This window comes from Pinus tabuliformis, chromosome 1_1 (assembly GCF_031772625.1).
Source record: "Pinus tabuliformis cultivar Carrire ecotype Pingquan chromosome 1_1, CPIR1, whole genome shotgun sequence".
Lineage (NCBI taxonomy): Eukaryota > Viridiplantae > Streptophyta > Pinopsida > Pinales > Pinaceae > Pinus > Pinus tabuliformis.
The window spans coordinates 672,352,033-672,367,092 of NC_142297.1; the positions used below are offsets into that span (position 1 = coordinate 672,352,033).

Consider the following 15,060-nt stretch of genomic DNA (forward strand, 5'->3'; position numbering starts at 1 on the left):
GCAAATCAATTGTTGTAGTCTTGCTTTGGAAAAGACTAATAATAACAAAACGAAACAATATATTCTTAAAAATAAAATTTCTTTAATATATAATACAATTTTATATTAATTTTCTAATATTTCAACTTTTTAATTTTAATTTTATTATAATATTAATATTTTTTAATAAAAAATACAATTTATACCTCGATCGGGGTGTGATGGGATAGGAGATCCCCATGTGGATCATTGACATGTGTAAGAGGATGGAGGACAGGGTAGGTGGGCGGCCCACCCAACGACCCCACATGCGCATGGTAATAAAAACATGGAGAGGATGGCCACAAGTGGCAGCTGCATTGGGAAGACAAATGACAAAGGAAGGAGGAATACAAGTGAGAAAGGTGGTGAGGGTCGTCATTGTTTGCATGCACGGTCTGTGGAGGAGCTTGCCCGCGGGAGTCGAGACTGGTAGCAGGGCGGTGGAATTTGCCTGCGGAAGGAGAGATCGACACCAACATAGCTTCAACTAGACAGGGACACTAATATGTATTTCAGACTCTGCTTGTTATAGATATGGAGATTATGTTGCAAGAAAGGAGGTTGGATTGGCAAAGATTGGTGATGGTTCCACATGTTTTTGGTAGAATTTAGTTCAATTCACTGTTGTTGATGTCCGACATTTTAATTTCAATCTATATGGCAATTTGTTGGCTCAAAGGGGCATGCATGGAGGCTTTAGGTTTCTTGGCACGCAGGTTGTAAATTTTTCCCCTACATTCGTCAAACCTAGGTGTCTGGGACATGGACATGACCAAGACAGTTCTGAGAGCTTGCGGTCACCCGAAAAAATTATGGGCCAGAGACGAAAGGATGGGGAGTCCAGGGTTCATATTAACTGTATGATTTTTCAATCTGTTATTGTCTGGTCATTAGGTAATCTTCTGGTCCAGCGAGCTAGGAATGGCCAGTCGTGGCCCTTTAAAACCAGTATGCCTGACTATTTGGCCATTGTTTCGTCTCCTGACAAACCTTTGGCCCAGTGAGGCATGAAGGGGGATTCAGGGGATCCTAATACCCGTGTGATTGTCAGTTCTACAACAGTGTGGTTAAATTCTTGGAGCCAAAGGCCTCGCTGGGTTGGGGTAGATTGAAAAGTCGACGGGAGAGAATGCAATCAAACCTGAGCACACCCTTTACCAACATGTCTGTCAATCCTGTCAAGATCAGGTTTTCTGGTAATTTTAAGGTCCAGAGGAGCATGAATGGTGAGCCTAGCTCACCAAACACCGGCGGGTCTGTCAATTCAGTTAGGGTTTGGTTTGTCGCATGTATCCCAATGCCTGAGTGTCCCAACACCTGTGAGTCTGTCAATTCGATCATGGCAGGGCTTAATCCATGGAGCCAGAGGTCTAGCTGGACCCAAGGGAGAATAGTGAGTGAGAGGGAGGGAATTCACCTAAGTCTGGGTATAGAGAGGATGAAGGCAATTGATGAAGGGGTTGGGGGGAAATTGGTTTTCACTCCTCAGACTAGGAAACATGACACTGTAACTGCGCTCCATAGGGAATGAATGGATGGAAACACTAACATTTGGTTTGGTTTTAACTTTTCTGCATACATTACTCTTTCAGGTCTATCTAATCTTCTTCTCCTTGTAACTCTGACACTTCTGCTCCAGGACAAGGAATGATCCTGGGAGTTCCCGTGGTTGAAGGAAACTCTGATCGAGGGAAAGATGGTGAAGGAAGAAGAGGGTTCGGGGAAAAGAGGGCGTCGCCGTAACTGTAAACATAACAATAGTAAAGGGAAAACGTCATTGGCCTCAACCGGTAAGACCCGACGGAAGAGGGGCAGGAAAACAAGGGAGGAAAATATGCAAAACCTCATGCATGCCTATAGTGGGGGAACTCTAGCATAGGTCAAGTCCCTAATTTCGTCATGGGAGGCGGAATTGAAAGCCAAGGTTGCGGCAAAATCGCTTCCAGCGGAGGATTGGGAACCCTTGCTTTTCGACCCGAGACACACCCAAGGTAGACATACTCTCTTCAAACAGACAATCCAAATCTACTAGGTTATGAAGAACTTATTGGGAAAATCAATGACAGCTACAAGAAATTTGGAGGATCCGCCGCAAACCCAACAAGAGGGGCCTAGCTTAAAATATATTCAACTGGAGATCTAGGAAGTACAGGTGCAACAGTACCACCAAAATGTCTGCCTTGGCCCCATGGAAAAACAAATTCAAAGCCTGTTGTAGAACAAAATGCCAAGGTTGAGTGCTAAGGACCCGACTCCCATAGAAGCGTCAGATGATTGAATGTTGGGAAGTTAGGAAGTTATCATTTTTTGTTGTTGTTTTGTTACAATGATCTGGTCGGATAGCATTTACATTGACAATAGTATGTTTAAACATATTGTAGACACAGTAACTAATTTAGTCTGGATGGATACACTCAAAATGTTTATGTTTTGGATGGCATATGGTGTTGATCGGTGACCAACAAAGTTGGTTTCCTTCAGACAGGTTGAGGCCATTGGACATAATTTTGTTACCTACCTTATATATGATTAATAGAAAAGAAAGGTATTGCCGAGCTTACGAAAAAAACACAATTTAACATATATGTATATGTATATGTATATGTATATGTATATGTATATGTATATGTATATGTATATATATGTATATGTATATATATATATATGTATATATGTATATATATATATATGTATATATGTATATATATGTATATATATGTATATATATATATATATACATATATATATATATATACATATATATATATATATATACATATATATATATATAGATATATATTTTATAAGATTTATTTATGTATTTAAGTGACAACCCAAAATGTTATTACCTAGATCCTTCTTCCATCTCATATTTAAATTTACTCATATCTAGGCTCAATAGAATAAGAATTTAATTTTTGTGTTTGAATGACAATATAAAATGTTATTACCTAAATCCTTCTTCCATCTCATATTTAAATTGACTAGGACCTAGCCTCAATAGAACTTAATAGTGGAAAAAAAGGCACAAACCCCTATGAAGGGGGATGAGTCATTTATTCCAAACTTATAATTTTGTTTAATTTCAAAAAAAAATGTTGAAGGATGTGAAATTAAGGATATTTAATATATTTTTTAAATATTTTTGAAAATGTTTCTTGATGGGATGTTAATACTTGAAAATACATAGATGTTGGCTTGTGCCCACCACTTCCCAATTGTTCTGTGAATTTAATGTTTGGAGAGGTGCAACATGAACATGATCATAATTACATACATGTGTACATGTGGCTTAGTCTTTGTATGGAAGTCAAATTAAAGGATATGGGGATAGTAGGAGTATGTTGGTGTGGACATGAGGGTTGGACCTGGACCTCTCTTTGTTGGCTAATTGATTGTTCTAAGGTGGGGGTGAGTCTAAAAGTATGGCGTGGAGGTCTGTTTTTGTGGAGCTCTAATGGAATAGGGGATTGCATTTGTCTAGGAGGATTTGGGCTCAATGTTGGGCTTTGAGGCTACTACTCACTTTATCTTGTGTGAATTTCTAGTTTTCGGTCATGGGTTACTTGTTTTGTGGGTTTTAAAATTTCTTAGTTGAGTCCTGGGTTATTTGTTTTGTGGGTCTTTAATATTTCTAAGGCGAAGGTCTATTCTCTACAGAAGTTGGAGGTCAAAGGTCCATCCATGTACATTGGTGTATTCACTTGCAACATCTAAGTCTTTGTGGTATCCTGAGGCAAGAAGTGTTGGCTATCACAAGAACTCGAGGGTTTTTATATGTGAAGGGATACTTAGTAGTTGGTTGTGTTTCCTTGTCTGTGTACAATGTTTGGGGTCTTGTGTTATATTTGTGTCTATTCGGTGTTCATGGTGTTGGATAATGGGTCATTTGTCGAGGGTGGTGAGTCTTCAATTTTCTTTCAAACCATTTTTGTGGTGTTTGAACCATTTGTTTGGAGGTTTGGTGATGTCTTAGTGGGTTTATGGCCATGTTTTCAATGTGGTTTGTCAAGTCTTTTTTCTTGTTATTTTACAAGTCGACGAATTTATTGTAGTTGCCCAAAGTATCCCCCCATGCTATAATGATGCCTCCTAGAGAGAGAATGTGTTGCAGACAAGGGGGGTGGCAATGCCTCTTAGGGTCAATAGAGGGCCTGTTATGAAACCAGCTCACAAAAAGATAGAAAAGAGAGATCCACGCCTTAGAATTCAGCCTCTTCGAGGGGGAAACCTCCTTTACATTACATAAATGAGCAATTCTTTGATGATTCAAATGAAAAAACCTCCTTTCTATATATAGGAGTCTAAAGAGTCACAATATAACCCAGCAGACCTAACAATAATAATATTAAGCCACAAAAATAACAATAGAGGGATTCTATGGGGCACAGTAATAACAATATGGGGACAATAGGGGCACAACAATATTAATAAGGGATATAACTACAATAGTAATGGGGTAATCACTAGTATTATAGGGACCCAACATGCCCCTCTCCTTCAAAAAAGTGTTGTCCTCAACGCTTCAGTAGTTCTGGATGCTTCTGTATAAAATTCTCATCCTCCCATGTGGAATCTTCAGCGGATAGGTTCTTCCACTTGATAAGATACTCCGAAATTGATCGATTTCGTAGCTATCGAGTTCTTGTTTCTGTGACTGCTTTTGGTTCCAATATAATTTTTCCTTCCTCGTCAAGTTCTGGCAATATTGTTTGAACTGCGAGCTTGTCGCCTATAACCTTCTTTAAACATGAAACATGGAAAACTGGGTGCAATCGAGAAGTTGCAGGAAGCTCCAATTTGTATGCCATAGTACCAATCTTTTGCAACACCTTGTACGGACCATAATACTTTGGTGATAATTTATTATCCTTCTTAGCTTGCTTGAGGGACATTTGCTTATATGGTTGTAGTCGTAGGAATACCCAATCACCTACATCAAAACTTCTTTCGCTGCGATGTTGATCTACCTGTTGTTTCATTCTATTTTGTGCCAACACGAGGTTATCCTTTAAGAGTTGGAGGACTTGTTGTTGATGTTCGATGTGATGTTCCACTGCTTGAACCTTAGAATTTTCTCTTAAATATGATGTGATGGATGGTGGTTGATATCCATAAAGTGCCATAAATGGGTCATTTTTGTTGCTGTATGGAAGGAAGTGTTATACCACCATTCAGCCAGAGGCAACCATTTGACCCATTGTGTCTGTTTATCAGATACAAAGCAACGAAGATATCCTTCCAAACATTTGTTTACTATCTCAGTTTTCCCATCAGATTGAGGATGATAAGATGAGCTATGAGCTAACTGAGTACCAAGACAAGAAAATAATTTTGTCCAAAAATTTCCAGTGAAAATGGAATCTCTGTCACTTACAATAATCTTTGGGTTTCCATGTAGCTTTTGAATTGTTTCCATAAATGCAGTAGAAACTGTACTGGCTTTAAATGGATGTGATAATGCACAAAAGTGTGCATACTTGGTAAGTCTGTCAACTACCACCATGATGACACTCTTTCCCTCAGACTTGGGTAAACCTGTGATAAAATCCATTGAAACCTCCTCCCAACGTTGGCTTGGAATGGATAAAGGTTGTAATAGACCTGGTGTCTTAATTGTTTCAACTTTATTTGTTGGCAACATTCCGCCACAAACTTTTGAATATCTGATTTAAGGCCATCCCAAAAAAATTCCTTCTTAACCCTGTGGTAAGTTTTTAAAAATCCTGAGTGCCCTCCTAAGGGAGAAGTGTGCAATTCCATAAGAATCTTTTGTTTTAGCTGGGAATTCTTACAGAGGTATAAGCGATCTTTGTACCATAACGAATCATTTTTCCAGCTAAATGTATCAGACATACTGGAATCTTGTTGTAACTTTCAAATAAGTGCCCACACTTCTTCGTCATTCTTCCATTCCTCCTTGCTTCATTTATCCAATCTGGTTGGATAATAGAAATGGCGCACAAAAATGCTTCCACATCCTCATCCTTTCTTGAGAGTGCATCTGCCACCACATTTTGCTTCCCTTTTTTGTAGATGATTTCAAAGTCATAACCCAACATCTTTGTGACCCACTTTTGTTTCTCTTCAGAGGATAATCTTTGTTCTAAAAAGTATTTAAGGCTATCATGATCTGTTTTTACCTTGAAGTGTCTTCCCATTAGGTAGGGTCGCCATTTCTTAAGTGCATGGAGTATTGCCAACATTTCCTTTCTCATAAATAGCTTTGTGTAAAAACTTTCCCTTGATTGGACGACTTTCAAAAGCAATGGGTCTTTCATCTTGCATTAAAACAGCACCAATTCCATTTCCTGAAGCATCACATTCCACAATAAAGGTTTTTGTGAAGTCTGGTGTAGCTAAGACCGGTGCTTGGCACATTGCCTCTTTAAGATGTTCGAAGGCCTTTGTTGCTTCTGAAGTCCATGAAAATGCATCTTTCTTCAATAATGTTGTTAGAGGTGCTACTATTCTCCCATAATTCTTAACAAACTTGCGATAATACCCTGTCAACCCGAGAAATCCTCGCAGATGCTTTATGGATGTGGGGATTTTCCATTCCTTAATGGCTTTAATTTTGCTAGGGTCTACCTTAACTCCTTCATGAGATACAATATGACCTAGATATTCCACCTCTTGTACTCCAAAGAAACATTTGGATCTTTTTGCATATAATTGTTTCTCCTCCAATAGTTGTAGCACCCTGTCAACATGTTCAACATGATCCTTCCAAGACTTGCTGTAGATTAGTATATCATCAAAAAATACTAACACAAATTTTCTAAGGAATGGTTTGAAAATGGAATTCATCAAACCTTGAAATGTTGAAGGTGCATTGGTAAGGCCAAAAGGCATGACCAAAAATTCATAATGACCCTCATGAGTTCTAAATGTTGTTTTCGGAATGTCTTCAATCTTCATTCTGATTTGATGATATCCTGAACGAAGATCCAACTTGGTGAAGTAAATTGATCCATGCAATTCATCCAGTAATTCATCAATGACAGGAATGGGAAACTTATCTTTAATAGTGAGCTTGTTGAGCTCCCTATAATCCGGACACATGCGCCATGATCCATCCTTCTTGTGCACCAATACTACTGGAGCAGAGAAAGAACTTTGACTCGGTTGAATTATACCAGCCTCTAGCATTTCTGCAACCATACGTTCAATTTCACTCTTTTGGGCATAGGGATATTGTACGGCCTGATGTTTGGAGGAACACTTCCTGGAATCAGATGAATAGCATGATCATGATCACGAATAGGTGGGAGACCTTTGGGAGTCTCAAATACCTTGGAATGATTGTCCAAGACTTTTTGGAGATCTGAAGAAATAGATGATTCCAATGTGGAAACATCTAGCGAACATAATTGTGCAATTACACCTCTTTGTTCCTTTTTTAGAAGCTTTGTCATGTTGTTAGAGCTGATTATCTTTCCCGGTTTCCCTGCAATACCCCTTAATTCAACTTCCTTTCCTTCCACAGAAAATTTCATGAAATTCTTGAAAATTAAAAGCTATTGTACCCAAGGATTGTAGCCATTGGACTCCTAGTACAACATCAACACCTCCCATTGGAATGGAAAGCATTGGGCTAGTCAATACATATTCTCCCATGGATAGCTTGATATTATGGCACTTTCCAGAGCAATTTATTGTTCCTCCATTTGCAACCATCACTTGACACTTTGGTGCTGGATATAAGAAGCAATTCAATTCTTTTGCTACCTTACAATGAATAAAATTGTGGGTACTTCCTGAATCAATCAACACTATTACCTTTTTCTTCTTGATTTGTCCTTCTATCTTGATGGTTTGAGGAGTGGTAATTCCCACCAATGCATTACAAGATATGGTCGGATTCATTTTTTCTTTATCTAGGCTTTGTTCCTAGAGTATATCCTCTTCTTTTGACCTTTCTTGCTCCTTTTCTTCTTCCTCTTCACAATCTATGTAGAATAATTTCTTCTCAGCACACTTATGACCTTTAGTGTATTTGTTATCACAACTGTAACAAAGCCCTTTTGCTCTTTTTTCTTCCAATTTTTGTGGTGTCAACCTTATAGGTTGTGGAAGACTAGGGGCAACAACACTTCCATCTTTATAGTTGTGAGTGGTATGCTTCCTGGTTGCCATAATTTTGCTTTCCATTTTTCTTGCTAACCTGAATGCCTTCTCTAATGAATCAGGTTCCCAAAGGCGAACATCATGTTGGATATTATCCTTTAAAGTCCCTATGAACACATCAATCCTATGCTCCTCTGGAATATTTTTTACCCTTATGTTCAATTTTTGAAACTCCTCAATGTGCTCCATTATTGAACCCTTTTGTTTGAGACTTATCAATTGGCTAAAAAAAGTGTTGCTTTTTGTATCTTCATAATGTGCTGTCAATTCTTCCGTAAAAATTGCCCAAGTGATAATTTGTTTACGAGAGCAAAGCCATTGATACCATACAAACTGATTTGGTTCCAAATATAAAGTTGAAATACGTACCTTTTGTGTGTTTTGCACATTATTGAGATCGAAAAATTGCTCCATCTGTAATATCCATGTTGCGGAATCCTTGCCATCAAACTTCCTCATATCGATTTTTGGAATATGGTGGGTCTTCGATCCAACATTAGAGTCTATGGAATCATGATTAACATTTCTTTTGTTCTCATCATGAGTTTCCTTTACTACCCTTTCACCATTAGTGACCATTTCTTGTAGCAACTTATTCATATTTATCTTCAATTCTTCCATCTTATCATCCATGCCATCAATTTTAGCATCCATGCCATTCATCTTAGCTTCCATGCCATCCATCTTAGCTTCTACATCTTTCTTTAAATAATCCATCTTAGCTTCTACACCTTTCTTTAAACCATCTATCTTAGCTTCTACATCTTTCCTTAAACCATCCATCTTAGATTCTGTTGTTTTTTTGTGCAAGTGACACTTGTTGCACTTGGTCTCGTAATTTTGATATATCATGTTACATTTCTTCCTCTTCTTCATAATTCATGCTAGAGCTTTCAGGTTGTTTACTAGGTGTTTGCATTTTCTTTCCTCGGGGCATCAATTACCGATTCAAACTAATTTTTTAAACCGAGCTTATGCAAAAATTTAAAAAAATACTACACACCTTTTTTCACTTTGTAGAAGCTTGATATTGAATCTGATGTATCTCTGCAATTTTAGATCATCCAATTCTGAAATTGTGACTTGTAGTCGCCCTCTATGTCCTCTTTCCAATGCCACCAGTCTGATCCAAGTTGGATTCTCCAAGGAAGAGTTATGCACAATCTCCCAAGATGACCTAATTATAGACTAGTTCAGTAGAGCGAACTTGTACAACGTGCCACGAGTCACTGTTTCGACCTTTGGATCTTAAAAAGATATACAAGAAACTGCAGTCCGTCCTCTTTCTGTACCTTTTTACGAAATTTCAATCCGATACTCAGAGAGAAAGTTATGACAGTTTTCTTCAGGTCACCCGTTTGGAATGTAATTCAAGAGTCTGAAAAAAGACCAACTTCCTTAGATCATATCTCCGCAAATATAGCGCGAAAAGCTCTGAAATTCGAACACGAGATTCAGTGTGATTTCTTCTCAAATGGGTTTTTTTTTAGCTTCTGAAACGTCGCAAAAAAAAAATTATAGAGAAAATTCCACAATGACTTGTTTGGAGCAGCGAAACCCTAGAATCCAAAGCTCTGATACCAAATGTTATGAAACCAGCTCACAAAAAGATAGAAAATAGAGATCCACTCCTTAGAATTCAACCTCTTCAAGGGGGCAACCTCCTTTACATTACATAAATGAGCAATTCTTTGATTATTCAAATGAAAAAACCTCCTTTCTATATATAGGAGTCTAAGGAGTCACAATATAACCCAGCCGACCTAACAATAATAATACAAAGCCACAAAAATAACAATAGAGGGATTCTATGGAGCACAGTAATAACAATATGGGGACAATAGGGGCACAACAATATTAATAAGGGATACAACTACAATAGTAATGGGGTAATCACTAGTATTATAGGGACCCAACAGGGCCAAACTTTTTGTCAAGGATGCGGTAGCCACTTACTTCAATGTTGTGCCAACAGAGACAAGAAAGGAAATTATGATGTCAGAGACTCGAGTTTGGATTGGACATCAATCCCATTCTTATTCAGAGCTCCTTGAGAATATTTCCAAGTGGGTTCCTACCCATAGGCATACCAGGGGTAGGAAGAAACAATATTTGAGTTCTATTTCTCTACACTGGAAAATGAAAACTTTTTTAGGTTTAGTTTTCAAAGATAAGTAGGTGAAGAAATACAATGTCTTCTCCTCCTTGGAGAATATTAATCATGTGCTCAAAAACAAAAGTTTTGCTTGGATAAGATAGGTTCCTGCCTGGCACATGTAGAGGGCCACATTCTATACAAGTCTAATAGTGAAGATCTCTTGGACCCCCAGGTTAAATCACTCAAGCATTGGCTACAATTTCCTCCTCAGATAACGATTAGAGTTGCAATGAGTTGGCAATGTTAGATGGCGTTCATGGCAATTGGTCTCAGGCTGAGGGTATTGTTGGTTCAAAGTTGTTTTATGTTCGGATGGTTATTTGATGTATTGTCTTTGTCTTATGTGTCTTGGTTGTGTCATTAGTGGATTTACATTAGACATGCATGCATGTTTGTTTCAATGCATGGTGGGTTAATTGATATTTATGAATGTATAGTCTTGTTTACATGTGATATGGTTGTTTTGTTTTGTGTCTTTTGCAATACAGGCCTATGTGCCTGATATTTATGAATGTATAGTCTTGGTCACATGTGATATGGTTTTGTTGTTTTGAGTCATTTGCAGCACATAATGTATAGTCTTGGTCACTTGTGATATGGCTATGTTGTTTTGAGTCTTTTGCAATACAGGCCTATGTGCTTGCTTAGCTGCGTGGATGGTTTTTCAATACTTTTGGTGGCATGATCTTGGATGGCGTTGTTATGGTTGTGATTGTCTCAAGGGTCTTAGCTTTCCTGGCCTATTCTGGTTACAATGGGTTTATGTTTCAGTCTTGTATGACCTTTGAATCTTGCTTTGTAGAGAAGATTGAACCATGATTTTTATGTGGGATGCCTAATAAAAAAAATCATTAAAAGTCGATCTTTATATTTTAGCTATCTAATTTAAAAAAATAATAATAATAATAATTTAAAATAAAAAAAAAATAAAAAAATTTATACAATATATAATATAAATTAATTATTTAATTGAAAATAATTAATCTGAGAACAATTATTATTATTTTAAAAATAATATTACGAAAACAAGCATAGTTTATTAGCATTTTATTTAAGTATTCAACCTCCACTCTTGTTATTTTGGAATTCTTGGCATCAAAGGAACAAGTTTTTAAGCAAATATGTTATAACTAGTAATTGTCCCAAAAGGTGCAAAGAGAGGCCGATAAGGTTATTAAATTGGAATTGTTGGATTTTTCTAGAAGAGTTAATTGGTTTGTGAAAAACCTTATTTACTTGGACTGGATCATTGTGCAATTACTTTTCTTTAGATGTTTTGTTTATATCTATATTACAAGGAACACATTACCTGTTGAGGGTTGATCTTCTCGTAAGATCGAACATGATCAAGATGGTTGTAGCATCCTGACAAGCAATTGGCACAATGTTTGTGAACTGCTGATGCCCTGAAAAAGAAGAAATGAAGTGAGTAAAAAAATATTATGTCAAAATTAGAAAGGGGCCATGCAACTTTGTGTTAATGCAATTAAATCAGAGAAAGTGTTGGCAAGATTACCACCAAAATCCCAAATGCTAAACGCAATTTTAGCACCTTTGATACGGATAACTTTGTCCTTACAAGAAATTCCCACTGTTTGAACATACTTCTCATTTCTCTCTGAAGATACATACTTTACCTAATTTCAATAAAACAAATGCATCTATTAGTAGAGTTTGTGCAGTGGAATGAATTTTAATGATGACCAACATTATGCTTAGCCAATTTTTAATTCAATCAAATAATCTATCCTTACATAATGCAATGTGTGATTCCCACTATATATCAATGTATGGACGCCTGACTCAGAGAACATTCATGGTCTCTGAAAATGTTAGGAAACAGCCATTGTTCTGGTTCAGCTTCATATGGCATCTTGAAAATCTCTGAGACAAAAACAGAGTCTTGGATGCTTTAGGTGCCAGAATGATGTCTCAGGGGTCTTTTTGAATCAACCCAGGTCTGAAATGCAACACGAAGTTGCATATCTCGATTCTCAAATTCTCGTCTTTTGTAGCTTCGAGATGCATTTGAAACCCAGGTTTAGATGAATCTACACTAGTGTCCATTTACACAAAATGGAACATCTAAATGTAAGGCACCATTATATCCCCACCCCAAAATACCTGGGTTGGAGAGCATCTTGTGCATTCCTTAATCTCAACCGTGTTCTAAACATGATAAGAGTCAGAATCGAGTTTGACAAACAATCAAATGCTTACCGATGGCAATATGAGAGGCATTTGGGGAAAGGCGATATTTTTGGACCATAGTTACCAAATTCGAATTCGAATTCGATTCGGATTCGAATTCGATACGATAAAAATTCGAAATAAAAATTTTCAATTCGAAAAAAAATCGATAATATACTTAAACATTTTTTAAATAATATATTTTTAAAATATTTATAGCTATTTTCTTTCTAATTTATTTTGAATTTTATATAACTTATAACTGTATATAATAAAAAAATTTCAGAACCTAATCTACTCTAAAAGAATTTACACTCACCTCTTCCCTCCAAACTATATACTATTTTCAAAGAGCTATATTCTTAAAGAAATTTTCTAATTTAGGTACTTCCATTTCTTTTTCTGTGCATTTCCCTCCAAACTATATACTCTTTTCAAAAACCTATATTCTTTCTTTGATTTCAAAATTTTATTAATATAAAATCCTTGTTTATTTAGAAAATTAATATTCAAATTTATTTTATGGAAAAATCAACCTCTCATCTTTGAAAAAAGAAATTTTCTAATTTAAATACTTCCATTTTCTTCTCTATGAGTAGGAAAAATCTAACCACAAAATATTGTTCTATGCATTTCCCTTTAAACGATATACTCTTTTCAAGAACTTATATTTTTTCTTTGATTTCAAAGATTCATTAATGTAAAATCTTTCTCTATTTAGAAAATTAATATTCAAATTTATTTTATAAAAAAATCAATTGCTTATTTTTGAAAAAAGAAATTTTCTAATTTAAATACTTCCATTTCCTTCTTTGTCAGTTCTAACCAGAAAATAAGATTTAATAACATCAATGCTCATAGCTCTACAGCGTACCTTTGAGATTGGGAATTTTGATCGGAACTGTTATTACTCATTTAACCTATAAAATCTAAGTAACCCATAAGGCTCCTAATTTTTATGTTTTTAGCTCTGTGCATGCTATAAAGCAACGGTTTTTTATGTTTTTAGCTGGGTTGCAGCAATTTCTATTTTCCTATGCGTGCATGCCATACAGCAGCAATCTATTTTTGTTTAGCTAATGAACAATCCACTGGGTGAATCATTTGTATGTCTCTGCTGCTTGACATACCACAACAATTTTTGTATGTCTCTGCTGCTTGACATACCACAACAATTTTTGTTTTTCTCTGTTGCATGCCATACTGTAACAATTTTTGTTTTAATTTGCAGCGTGCCATACTGCAACAATTTTTGTTTTTTTCTGCAGCATGCCATACCACAGCAATCTATTTGTTCTTTAGTTAATAGACCGCGGCCATTAACTATGCTAGGTAATGAACCATACATGCACCCAAATCGCTAAGCACGTATGTTACGAACCGGATCGAATTTTATCGAACTATTCGATATTCGAATCGTACGGGAGAATTTTCGTATTTTTAACCGTGATTCGGCCGTATTTGGTAACTATGGTTTGGACCATTATGACGAAAATAACGCTGAAAACATGTACCGCATAGGAAATGTTCGGCCATATTTGTCAAGTAACCCTCACTTCATCCAATGGGTATTGTCCAGGGGGTGTTGGAGACCAAAATTCTGGTACTCTGGTCATTAACATATTCCAATAATGGCAACTTTAGGCATAGGGATTGCTGATTTAAATTATCAACCTAGACAAGCATCGAATAATTACAGTACACCGTAACATCTAATTGCAGGAGGATGAAATACAATTTCCAGAGGTATGAACTCGGAGAAACCAAGAATATTGGCTAAATAAATCAAATAGATATAAATAAATTCTATCTTTAGGGTTGAGACAAAAAAAATCTGAAAGGTAGAGAAAACACACCATGAAGCTCGTTTTCCCTGTCCCGTTGTCGCCCATCATGGCAATCTTCAAAACCACCGTATCATCGGCTTCGGGATCAGAAGCAGTAGTCAATTCGCCGCTGGGTGTAACATAAAAATCAGAAACTGGGGTCATAAAACCGCCCCCCGCGCGGGAATCGATTTCGCAGGCTTCCAAATCTCTCATATCAGATACGACGGAGGCTGATAAGCTCCGCTTTAAGCGATGATAAGAAACAGAGGAGGGACTGAAACGGGCTCTCATGGAGCATGTCGTCAAAGTCACCATGATCCTGTGCCACACTCGCCTGCCGAAGCATCGCATAACCCGTTTGATGACCAATGCACAGACGGACGAAGACTCCCCGGCCTTCTTCAGCCTCTTCAGCTTAATATCCACCACTTTCATGCTACTCAGCTTCTCCAGCCTAAGAATAATATTACAAGCTTCCGTCTCATAGCTAAACAATCTCAAGCGGTCATCTAAGCAAGATCTCACTTGTATGGTCTAATTTGAGGGTCCATTATTCCAAAGTCAACTTCTATGCAATCTAGTAACTAAATTTGATCAAAAGATAACTATAAATCCCTATCTTGAGTCTCTTTTTGGATAAATTCACAGACCATAAGACAAAAAGCTGAGGTTGCTTGTTACCTCGGCCTCTTGTGGCATTGCCTCGATTGTCTCCTCTGCAAGCTTAGCCTC

At 37.0% G+C, this 15,060-nt stretch overlaps 1 protein-coding gene across 1 annotated transcript; it reads right to left on the reverse strand.

Moving 5' to 3' along the window:
- Window positions 1-1,619: 1,619 nt before the first annotated feature.
- On the reverse strand, window positions 1,620-14,847 carry LOC149215201 (uncharacterized). Its single transcript, XM_089389655.1, has 4 exons — window positions 14,356-14,847; window positions 11,826-11,946; window positions 11,619-11,715; window positions 1,620-1,764 (listed from the first exon to the last, which is right to left on the reverse strand). Exons 1-4 carry the CDS (start codon window positions 14,761-14,763, stop codon window positions 1,620-1,622), a joined length of 771 nt encoding a protein of 256 aa, XP_089245781.1. The 5' UTR covers window positions 14,764-14,847.
- Window positions 14,848-15,060: the final 213 nt, after the last annotated feature.